The sequence below is a fragment of the Peromyscus leucopus genome, chromosome 9, assembly GCF_004664715.2.
Source record: "Peromyscus leucopus breed LL Stock chromosome 9, UCI_PerLeu_2.1, whole genome shotgun sequence".
Classification (NCBI taxonomy): domain Eukaryota; kingdom Metazoa; phylum Chordata; class Mammalia; order Rodentia; family Cricetidae; genus Peromyscus; species Peromyscus leucopus.
Genome location: NC_051070.1, coordinates 95,543,397 through 95,555,785, shown reverse-complemented (window position 1 = coordinate 95,555,785; position 12,389 = coordinate 95,543,397). Strand labels below are relative to the sequence as shown.

The 12,389-nt window shown below is 47.7% G+C and overlaps 1 protein-coding gene across 2 annotated transcripts in view; it reads left to right on the top strand.

The window, feature by feature from the left end:
* LOC114697426 (ubiquitin-conjugating enzyme E2 E2) overlaps positions 1 to 7,200 on the top strand; it is a 310,413-nt gene extending 303,213 nt beyond the window's left edge. For both annotated transcript variants that reach the window (XM_028875686.2, XM_028875685.2), the window contains exon 6: positions 6,372 to 7,200. In XM_028875686.2, coding sequence (XP_028731519.1) covers positions 6,372 to 6,469 — 98 coding nt within the window. In that variant the 3' untranslated portion in view covers positions 6,470 to 7,200. The remainder of the gene's footprint in view (positions 1 to 6,371) is intronic.
* Positions 7,201 to 12,389: the final 5,189 nt, after the last annotated feature.

Here is a 12,389-nt window from a genome sequence, read left to right as displayed (position 1 = left end):
TTGCTGCCAAGCCTAATGCCCCGAGTTCAGTCTCCACATGATGAAAGAGCCAACCCCTGCAAGTGTCCTCTGACCTCCAAGTGCATTTGCACACGCGTGCACACACACACATGCACACATGTGTCTGAGTGGAGATGGCCCTTGTAAGAATGCGTCACACTAGAAAATATTAAAGAATGATTTACTGCTTTCACTGCCTACAAACTTGAACCTCCACATGGACAGAGACCTCAGAACTGGGTTAAAGGACGAGCTACCCCAGGAACATCTCCTTCTCCCACGTGACAGCCAGCAGTGTTCTCCTTTGTTTGCATCAGGGTTTACTGTGATTGAACACTGAGCAGTCTGCAGCAAGAATCAATGACCAGCCTAAGGCAAAGTTAAATGTTCCCATCATAATATGAACTTCTGTGATCCAAAAAAAAGTAGGAAACTTGGGGGGGTTAAGACGTTAGCAAACACTGCAATTTTATTAATGGAAGTGTGGGAGTGTGTGTGTGTGTGTGTGTGTGTTTACAATGTAGTAGTATAATTTCTTAGCACTGCCAGCTGCTGTGGCCCCTCTGCATACTTAACTAGAAACTAGTTTCCAGCCAGTGGGAAGTACAGATGTTGTCCATGTGTGCCAGTACAGGTTACTGTGGGTGGGGACGGTGCTGTCCAGTCAACAAGCTTTACTTCTGTTCCAGTGTGACAGAAGGTGAGGGCCTCTCTGCTCTCAGAGGTGGCTGTTGGTGATGGCGAAGTGTCAGTGAAGCTGTTCACACGCTGAAACTCCAGCTTTTGCCCTGATGTTTCTGCATCCTTTTCCTGCGTCTCAGTCACTGGACGTGCGACTTCCAGCCAGTGCCACTGTGTGATTGTTAGAAGCTACAGCAGATACTAGCTTGACCTGTTTTGTTCACAAGTCTTTCTGAACGCAGGGCAGCTACTCTTCCTGCTCACACAGGCACATATGTAGGCAGTTCCCAGCTAGGGGTGTAGGTCAGTGATAGACTGCTCACCAGGCATGCACGGGGCCTTGGCTCTGCTCTCTAGAGCCACCAAATATGACAAGAGCAAAAGAAGAGGGCTGTAAGCCTTACCTGTGTGCCTGTCTTATCTCTGCCTAAGAAACCGTTTTCAGCCTCATGTCCCACTTAGGACTTTACCACACTTAAAAAGTGCTGTGCGTTCATTAGAGGTGACAGTGACCAGTGTGATCCTGGCACTCCATCCACTCAGGAAAGTCAAAACTGAAGAAGATATTTGGCTTTTCGGTCTTCCAAAAGCTGAAACAGACACTAGTTGAGAGCAAAGCTGAACTTTGGTCTTTTTTGAATATAGTGTGCAACTTCATAAAGGGACAGAGGACACAGTACACGGCTTATAGAAGGCGAAATGCAGATGCTGAGCAGCTGCCAGAAGAGTTAGATCTTGGTCAGCATCAAGTCAATCACAAAGGCATCAAGGACAGGCACTTTTTTTCTGTTAAAATGGGAAAAAATTAGTAAAGTAATAATTGGTGAGCATGTTCAGGAAGAGTACCTTTTCTTCCTCTTGTTGAAAGGCAGTTGGACAGCATTTGCCCAAAGCTTAAAATGTTTGCCCTCTGGTCCCACAGTGTGCTTTGGACATGTCTTCCCTCCAGTGATCCTCATATCTACCCCAGACTGGGATAGCGGCTCTTTTGTATTTGTTTGTCTGTTTGGTTTGGTTCAGTTTGGAGTTTTGGTTTTTGAGACAGTGTTGCTCTGTAACCCAGGGTGGCCTTGAATTCATGCTCCTCCTGCCTCAGCCACCTGTTCTGGGATCACGGATGTGTGCCACCACATGGCAAAGAGAATCGAATGTGATCACTGGAGAATGGAGAAGCAAATGTGAACAATGGGGAGGAGGGGTGTGATGAACTTGACCTGCAGGTCCCGTCTGAGAACCCAGCTCCAGCACAGCACTCCAGAGGAAAAGAGGAGCTGCCACGTATCTGTCATGGATCCCCATAGCACGAGACTAAGCGTCAGTCCACTGAGACAGGAGGGGTGTGACACTTTTTACTTCATATTTCTTCATGTTTAAATTATTAGGGTGCACATCTATTACTAGGTAGTTTTACAAAAGTTTTAAACAAACTAGAACCAGGCTAGACTGAACCATGGGAAGGGAAGTTCTGTGTAAGAAACAAAAGTGAACTCTTTTTTGTCGGTCCATCCCACAAATCCTCCAGAGACTCAGTGGGAACAAAAAGTAAGCAAACTGTTGACTGCATGGGTGAGGACAGCTGGAGAAGCAACAGGCATAGCAGTCTGGTGGCCGCATGGAAGCCACGGTGAAGAAACAATAAAAGAGCCGCTTAAGAACGGCCACCTCACTGCAAAGAGGACAGACTTCCTTTTCTGCGGAGGTCTTAAATGTGTTCCTCACTTTCCACCTTGTTTGAGACAAGGTCTCTCACTGTTTGCCCTGTGTATGCCAGGCTAGCTTTCCACTGTGCATGCCAGGCTAGCTCTCCACTGTGCATGCCAGGCTAGCTCTCCACTGTGCATGCCAGGATAGCTCTCCACTGTACATGCCAGGCTAGCTCTCCACTCTGTATGCCAGGCTAGCTCTCCACTGTGCATGCCAGGCTAGCTCTCCACTCTGTATGCCAGGCTAGCTCTCCACTGTGCATGCCAGGCTAGCTCTCCACTGTGCATGCCAGGCTAGCTCTCCACTGTGCATGCCAGGCTAGCTCTCCACTGTGCATGCCAGGCTAGCTCTCCACTGTGTATGCCAGGCTAGCTCTTCACTGTGTATGCCAGGATAGCTCTCCACTGTGCATGCCAGGCTAGCTCTCCACTGTGCATGCCAGGCTAGCTCTCCACTGTGCATGCCAGGCTAGCTCTCCACTGTACATGCCAGGCTAGCTGGCCTGTAAGCCTCTGATGATTCTCCTGTCTCCTCCTTGAATCTTGTCATTAGACTTCTGGCATTTTAGACACACCAGACACTATGTCCAGCTTTGATGTGAGTTTTACTACCCAGATTCATGCTTGTGTGGCAGTGACCTACCCACTCCAGTGCTCAGTACACACGAGTGGTGTGGGAAATAGCAGCTGAATGCATGTGTGCTATCTGGCCGTGGGACTATAGGTAAGTGACAGGCTACTGAAAGACACTGTTCACTGTTCAGCATGACAGCCATGGGTAGCCAAGTCAGGGGTGGGCACATAAGACGTATAGAAAGCCCTTGAAGATGCCCCCAAGGAGGCTGTGCTTTAGCTAAATGTCAGAAGATGCTTCAGGGCAGACACAGTGAGGACCAACCTCAGTAGAGGTCGCAGGCTGTGGCGGAGTGGGGGGTCCTTACCCTGGAGTGACAGGAAAGCATGCGTGGAAGACAGGAAGGAAGAAAAGCGGTCTGCATCACAGTAGATCTTGGAAGCTGTGCCAACTTTGGGTTATATCTGGGAAAACTCATATTTGTATTACATTGTATTTATTTCACGGAGTGGGGGGTGTTCTGTAGAGGTCAGAGGACAGCTTGGTGGAATCCTGTCGCCGTGTGGATCCTGGGATCCAACAAGTGCGGTCTGCCTGTCTTCTTCACCAGTATCCGGCAGCTTTAGTTGCTCTCTGAGGGTTACCTTGTTTTCTGCTGCATGTGGGGTGGGTTCTGCTGTCACCACCTCACAGTCGAGGACATGTAGGTACGGAGACACTGAATGATCACCCATGGCCATGTGGTCTCCAGCAGTCAGATCCAGATTCTGTATCTCCCTCCCCCCACCCCCCCACCCCGGCCCCTGTGGGCCTCTGAGAAAGGAATTGCTTCCTGTCAGCTTCTCCTTGCACGGGCCAGCCTGGAGGGGCGCTCTCCGCCCTGCAGAGGACTGGAGCAGTGGTCACCCCTGCAGAGGACTGGAGCAGTGGTCACCCCTGCAGAGGACTGGAGCAGTGGTCACCCCTGGAGGGGACTGGAGCAGTGGTCACCCCTGCAGAGGACTGGAGCAGTGGTCACCCCTGCAGAGGACTGGAGCAGTGGTCACCCCTGCAGAGGACTGGAGCAGTGGTCACCCCTGCAGAGGACTGGAGCAGTGGTCACCCCTGCGCCTGTTTCCTACCCCGCCTTGTCCACTCCCTTCTTTGTGCTCAGTTGCTGCTCCCGTCCTCTCCGTCCGTCCGTCCTTTCGGGTGGCACCACCAACCCTGTGGGCCTCAGGAGAGAGGGTAGGCCCTGAGGTGAGCTGTAGGAATGCTCCAAGCTTTCCTCCAGTAGAATCAAGGGTATGTATGGCACACATCTCAAAACCCTGGGGGAGGAGGCAATATTGAGTGCTTCTGCTCCGGTTAATGGCAGGTGACGTGAAGGCATTCCTGCCCAGTGTGTGTCCAGTGACTCTGCTGTGGGTCCTGGGCCTCTGCACTGGTCCCTCAGGCTCAGGCTGTGGCTCTGTGGCAGCAATGGCCTTGAATGAGTTCCATCCCAGCACCAAAAAACAACCCTAAACATCTATTGAACTCTTTGTATTAATATGAACATGCTCCTTAAAAACAAAAAATTCATTTTCTAAGGCAAACAAAAAATAGTAGTAGTTAGATTTTAGTTAATCCACTGATGTTTTATATAGAGAAAGAAAATGGATAGATTAAAAAACCGAGAGATTAATAATGGTTTGGGAAAATTGTAACTATCTTTAAAAGTACAGTAATGTGAAATAATTCCTGTTTCAGAAATAAAGTAAGATGCATTACATTTGAATACTCATTTTGGCTCTAGTGTGAGAAGACCTGTGAGAATGTTCATAGCTAAAGACCAGGAAAAACAACAACCTGGCTCCTCTCCAGCCGTTTTGACACGGCCAGACCTTTGACTCGGTTATCCTAGGTCCTTTCGCTATTCAACCCTTTTAACATCAAGAGCTACTTTGTTGGGGCTGAAGAGATGGCTCAGTGGTTAAGAACACTGGCTGCTCCTCCAGAGGAACTGAGTTCAGTGTCTAGTACTCTCATAGTGGCTCACAGCTGTCTGTAACTCACTCAGCTGGAACATTTGTGAAATGGACCAAGTATATCACTAATACAGGTCCTGCGTCCCAGGACCCTCAACTTTACACTCTAAACTGTCAAATCCTGGAAAGAGTCATTCAATCCAAGGCAGAGAAATGTGGCCCTGGCTGCGCTTTGGCCCCCAGCCTTGGTATCTGGTCTAAGCTTAGAGACCACATTTTTAAGAAGTAATGTGACCAGTCTGCACCAGGTGGTATCTGTGCTTCTCAGCTGCTCTGGATTGTGACTCCTGGCTGGGCTGCGTTGAAGAGGTAGTTTCAGTGGTGAGAACGAGAAGGAGGGTCACAGAGAGCAGAGCAAACCCGAGACTTCTGTGTCCGGTGAATATCCGGACCGGCCCCTTCCTAGGGTAATTAGAGCAAGGTTCACTCAGGCGGGTCTCGGGGGTGGGGCCCCTGAGCTTAGGGTGAGACCTGATGCTCCTGCCGCGTCTGCCTTGCTAGCTCACACATAGTGGTGACCACCGATGTCTTCCACACTCTCTCCTTGGGGTTATATTTAACACCAGCTCTTGCCGCCACCCTTTTAGTGCCTTTTCGATTAATTGCTAGGATAAACCCAGTTTTCAACACCAAATATGAGGGAAATAAAGTTCAAGGGAAGGAGGAAATGAGAGAAATAGAATGAACTGGATGGAAGATAGGCTCTCCAGAAAGCTATTGATGCTTTTAAATTCCTTTGACCTTTTTTTCCCAATAAACACTGAGGCTCCTGCCCCCGGGCCCTGTGACCAAAGGTGGCCCGCTGGCTCCAGGCCCTCCTTTCTCCTTCCTTCCTCCTGTCAGCCCCTGTCAGATCTCTGCAGAGAGTTTGTTGAGCAGCTACCAGTATTTCTATAATAATGAGTGTGTGGACTTGGATTGGAGGAGGAAGGAGGTATTCTTCTGTTTGTTTGAGGCAAGCGCATGTTCCACTTAGCTGTGGCCATGCTTGGGAAGAACAGGTAAGGCAGGGTCTGAGAGCCACCGCTGTGGTGGTTAAGCCCACGTCAAGGCGACCAAGCTGTCCGAGCCTCCTCCTAGTAAATCTCCCCAGGACTCTGCAGCCCCCCCCCACACACACACACACACACACAGCCCACCTGTGCTTTCCCAGGGCACAAGGCCAGGGGAGCAGCCTGGGAAGTGTGTGGTGAGGACAGGGAGAGAAAATGAAACTTGTCCAGAACTAGGGCAGGAGATGATGCGCTGGGGTGTGACTCGTCTGCCCTGTGGAGAAGCCCCAGTGTGGGTGTTAAAGTCACTTCTGCACCCTAGACTTGGGCCACCGCTCAGGACACTCCCCCCTGATGTCACCTAGAAAGACACGCTGCTGTTTACTGACTCCCGACTCTGCTTCTCTTACAGCCGACCCTCTGGTGGGCAGTATTGCCACACAGTACATGACCAACAGAGCCGAGCACGACCGGATGGCCAGACAGTGGACCAAGCGGTACGCCACCTAGGGCCTACGTGTGCCAGCTGTGTGCAAGCACATTCACCAAGTGCATCACTAGCCCACCTGCCCTCCAGACCTCCGTTCTGTTTCCTGTTTTTATTAAAGTTTGAACCGTTTTGTGCTGGTATGTCATTTGCCGCTCCTGCTTCCTGCCCTAGCCCTCCTCCCCCCTCTGGCCCTCTCTTCTCCCTTTCATGCCCTTTTCGATTTCTGTTAACTTGAAAGATTTGGGATTCCCCGCACTGCAGTGTGGATGGGAGCTTCTGTTTTAAGTGCAAACCATGTCGGATCTGTGCTAGTAAGAGCTTTCATACAAAGCTTTGTATTACTGTGTGGTTTTGGGGTTTTTTGTTGTTGTTGTTTGGTTTTATCTTTTTTTTTCTTTTATGTGCTCTTCAGAAAAACACACATTCAGAATTATATCTCGTTTCTACTTAAATGTAGTGCTTAGGGTTAATTTTTTGTACTGAAGTCTTTATTGGTGGGTGCATGCTACTGGGAACAAGGTTTTGTACAAAAGGTCCAATCAGAATCACTGTGCATTACTGAGACCCTGTTTATCACAAGCCTTCTGTCCCCCACGCAGAAGACTGTTAAACTGAACAAAATAATATGTATTTTGATTTACTTAAGTGCTTGTAAATTTCTTAGGGACCTGCCACTTTTGACTGTGGATCAGTTGATGTACACTTGTATTATTAATGCCTCAATAAATCACTGTGGCGGCGGATCAATGCCCTTCTGCACTGGCCTCTCTTTGTGTGCTAGGGACCTATGCAGCCGCACATGCACTGAGGCCTGCCTCTTCTCAACCCATTAGTTTTCTGTCCACTTCTTTACCTCAGACCGCTAAGGGTCTTTGTAGTGGAGCTCCTTATTAGCATGTGGGATCTCTCCAGCTGCCTGATGATTTCATGGTCGTTTTACACATTGGCCCCCTCCATCCTTTCTGTCACAACCATCTTCATTCAGCAGTGACAATATGACTCTAATAATAGCCTGCTTGTGAACAAGCAGTCGAAGCTGATGGCTGGGCCCAGTAACTCTCGAGTTCATCGTTGTCTTTTTCCTAGCATAGTTCGTGCTCGCTGTGTGGCCTTCTTTTGTTCTGCCTTTTCCTCCATAGTTTTGGTGGCAGCAGATCCCTCTGTGTGTGTCATGGTCACACAGTCAGTGGTATGCACAGGGGCTCAACCTTCCGGTGGCATCAGTAGGCTGCCAGAGACAAAGGGGCAGTGACCCAGGCTGGTTTAACACTGCTTTGCAAGTGATTTTCAGACTCTTCTACCGGAACTCCTACTGCTCAGTACACCCCCTTAACTAACATCTGTACTGCTAAGTGGTATAACTTAATGAAGCCATATACCTCTGAATACTTCAACATTTGAAATAACTGTCTAAAAAGATGCTGATTTTGCTAGTTCTAAGTGGTTATGATTTCTTAAGTAACTTTCAATATTTGGAATGATAATTTTAAATTTTATTTTATATGTATGGGTGTTTAACCTGCATGTGTGTCTGTGCACCAAGCATGTGCAGCACCCATGGAGGCCAGGGGAGTCGGGTCCCCTGGAACTGATTGTGAGCTGCCAGGTGGTTGCTGGGAATTGGACCTGGATCCTCTAGAAAAGCAGCCAGTACTCTTAGCCACTGAGATCTCTCTCCAGCCCCTTGAAATGATACTTTTAAATCAAAGTGCCTGTGGGTATTTTTTAAGATTTATTTCTATTTATATGTATGTGTGTTGTCTGTGTGTGTATATATCACATGCGTGTGCATGCCCACCAAGGCCGGAAGAAGGTGTGGGATTCCCTGGAGATACACACTTGTGAGCTGCCCAGTATCCTGCTGGGAACAGCAGCAAGCAGTCTTAACTGCTGGACTACATCTCCAATCCCTGTTTTTCTCTTTTTCATAATGATTTGAGCATGCCTTATCTAAAAGCCTGTCCCGGAATCCCAGAGCTCTGTGACCTGTGCTGAACTTTCTCACTTCTGTAACTAGCAAAAGGAGCCACCGAGAGCTCACCAGCTCCAACACACCTTTGCCCAGCAGCAGTAGTACAGACCAGGTCACAGGACTGGCCAAGTGACTGTCAGCTCTTTCTTTACTAAAAAGCACTTATAATTAGCACACTACAAGAATTTTTTTGTTGTTTGCCAAAAAAAGATTTATTGCTCTACACACTCTCCATGCATGTTTACTTTTACTTTAGATGTAGAAATTCAGGCATGGAAACATAGAACTTGTGTAAAATTGGTCTTATTGACTCTTGGGACTGATCACAGCAGACCTTGGCTGCTGTGGTTTGCACCACTTGCCTGTCTGAAAATGTCAGATCCATTTGGCACAGATTTTACATAATTCATCACCCAACACTTCAGGTTTCCTCCCTGCTCTGCCTCGAGTTACTTGGCAATGCGTGTTGAAGCTGCAGAGACGCCTCAGAGCTTGAGAGGTGGTACCACACCGGACCTGGGTCTGCTCCTAGAACCTTCCTGCAGTGCACAACTAACTATAACTCCAACCGCACAGGACTCAACTCCCTCTCGTCCGACCTCTGTGGAGACCCAGCACTTGCCACACACACAAACAAATAAAAAAAATTTAAGGAAAAGAATGTTATTTCAGAGGCAAATTGAGACAGTTATCATAGGAAATCCTGTCCCAAGTGTGTTTGCTTGTCTAGAAACCATTTTTAGGTTTATGCCCATCAGATATGACAAGACTATAAAACTTCCCTCGTCTTTGTGAGCTCTGAATACTTCATGTCAAACACATCTGCTTTGCTCTCAACATGTAAAAGCTAGGGGTCTCCAGAGATACTCGCAGACTCTTAGTAGATCCCATTGGGTCCAAACTCCAGATAACAGGGTAATCTATTCACAATAGGTAATGCAATCTCAGTAAGCTTTGAGGACTGCTTTAAAAATGAAATTTGGAAGGAGTTTGGCATCCAAAGTACTAATCAGTCTTGCTGAAAAATATGGGCATTGTTTCTCAAAAAAACATAAGGGTGGTTTTGTATCCTAAATCTGCTAAATTTCCCAAACTACCAGTTGTTGTTTTGTAGATCTGTTAAATTAAAATGTTGGCAGATCTTCAGTGAGACAAGGCCATCAGTCATTGACAAAGTAGTTTGAGGTATTTATTGATCTTAAATCATTCAGAAGATTGTGGCCTTAATGTGTGGACAAACTGCAAATTATTCTTCATCTGTTCTACGGGAGTCCACTGAGGGTACAATTGCAGAAATAGTACATCTTGAAATCATGGATTAGACCCAAACACACACGCATGCCAGGCAAGCACCCTCCCACTGTGCGACATCCTTGTCTCAGGTTTCTGTTGCTGTGATAAAACACACAAAAGCAACTTGGAGAGGAAAGAATTCATTTCATCAGACAGCTTACAGTGCATCATGAAGAGAAGTCAGAGCAGGAACTGGAGGCCGGAACTGATGCACAGGCCATGAAGGAACACTGCCTACTGCCTTTCTCCCATGGCTCGCTCTGCTTGCCTTCTTCTACATCCCAGCACCACTCTCCCAGGGCTAGCACTGCCCACAGTGAGCAGGGCATCCACATCAATCATCAATCAAGAAAATGAATCTCCCTTAAACCCTTCCCTCAGGGCTCAGGGACTCTGCAGATGAGGAAACGTAAGAGCCAGAGGGCATTGATGACACCAAGGAAACCCTATCTCCCAGACACCACAGGACTGACAGATGACCTCGCAGAGACTGTGGCAGCATGCGCGGACCTGAACAGGTTCAAGCCAGATGGGGTCCCAGAACTGAGAAGGAGAAGTGGACATGAGCCTCATACCTAACCAAAAAAGTTACCTCCAAGTGTCAAATGCTTGAAAAGGAAATCAGTGTTCTCCAAAGGAGTCTCACCAAGTATATTAACCATACACCCAGCAGTAGATGGCCAACACAAAAAAAAAACCTCAATGGTAGTTTGTAGGTTTTCTGTCTCATACTGCTTGGCTTAGGCCTTCTTTAAAATCTTAACTACTATTTTGCTTGTATATTGTTTTCCGTGTGTGTGTGTGTGTGTGTGTGTGTGTGTGTGTGTGTGTGTGTGTGTGTGTTACTTTTTCTTTGTTTTTGTTCTTGTTTAATTCTAGTTTGTTGGTTGGTTGGTTTTATTTGCTGTTTGATTTCTAAAGAAAGAGAAGGCATGGAGTTGGGCAGGTGGGGAAGATCTAGGAGGAGATGGGGGAGAGGAGACCATGATTAGAGTATATTGTATGAAGAAATGTATTTTCAATTAAAATAAGATTGCAGGCCAACCTTATGGAGGTATTTTCTCAGTTGAGGTCCCCTCTTCTCAGATGACCCTAGCTAATATTAAGTTGGCTGTAACAAAGGCAGCCAGGACAATCCCCACCCCTTCTCTATTTTCTGTTTAAGACAGGGACTTACTGAGTTGCCAGGCTCCCCTCACATTCTGATTCTAAGCACATGCCACCTGGCCGTGGCTCGTTCCTTAGTCCTCAAGTCAGGTGAGGGATTAAACCAACTTCAGTGTCTTATTGCAAACATGACCGAAGCTGTGTCTGCTTTCCCGTGAATGAGTAATTGCCTTTTTGAGGACTTATTAAAGAAAAGAAAAAAAGGCATTCTCTCACCTGTTTATAAATAAATCCACATGGTCAAAGTAACCAATCCAGACCATTTTAGAATGCTCTTGTGATGGCTATTCTTGGTTGCAAACTTGGCTACATCTGGAATTAACTAAAACTTCAAAATGGAGGTGCACACCTGTGAGAGGTTTTGGCTTAATTGGAAATGGGAAGAGACACATCTTTAATCCAGAATTTTTAAAGCGGAAAGATTCACCTTTAATCTGGGCCACACCTGCTGGAAGCCTCTAAGGACACCGAAGAAAGAAGATTTTGCTCTTTGCCTGCTTGTTCTCACCCTGCTAGGAAGTCCATCCCTTGACTGGCATTAGAGTCTGCTTCTTCAGGATTCCAGCATTTACTGACTGGCTGAGACATCCAGCTCATGGACTGAATCCTGGACCTTCCACTCCGAGGCAGCCGTTGCTGGATTAGCTGGACTGCAGCCTGTAACTCACTCTAATAAACCCCCTTTCTATGAATAAAGGGATTCATTCCATAAATTCTGTTATTCTGGAGACCCCTGACTAATCTAGCCCTGTCTCGGGATTTTCACTCCTGATTATGCAGCAGGATTGGGGGGACCTCACCCAACAACCTGGGCAGCTTTTTACTGTGTAACAACCTCTAATCCTGCTCAGCAATATCATCCCGTCTACCTTTAAAAATTAGGTGGGAGGTCAGGATTAGCAGCAACTATCACACCCTGGATCCTCCTAAAATAGTCCGCCGAGCTCTACTGGCAGAGTGGCTGATGCCCTCCACAGGCTGCCTCAGAGCACAGAAAAGCAACAGGAGTCTCCTTGATCCCCAGTTCAGGAACAGCACTCGGGGCCAGGGAGAGGTCATGGTCTTCTGGGACAGCTGCCAGCCTCGGTGCTGAAATTGCCTAGAAGTAAGATGAGTCTGTTCTTGGCCGCTCAGAACGACAAACGAATAACTGAAAGAGGTTGCCACCATGAACTGTGACAGCTCTGACCTCCTGCTGCAGGCCACCAGACAGCCCCCAGCACTGTTATTCATAAGCTCCGAGCAGCCAAGATGGTGACAAGACTTCCGATGAGAATTCCCAGATGCTGGTCTGCGCTCCCGAGAGCCCCCTCCTCTGCAGCCAGGTGTCAGGGATTTATTCAAAACCCAAGCATGACGCTACACCTTTCCTTAGGTACAGAGCACGTGCCCGTACCAAAGGCTCTCCAAATTCCCTTGGCAGTTTTTTAAAGTGTGCGTGTGTGTGTGTGTGTGTGTGTGTGTGTGTGTGTGTGTGTGTGTGTGTGTTGTGGAGGGGGTCGGTCCCC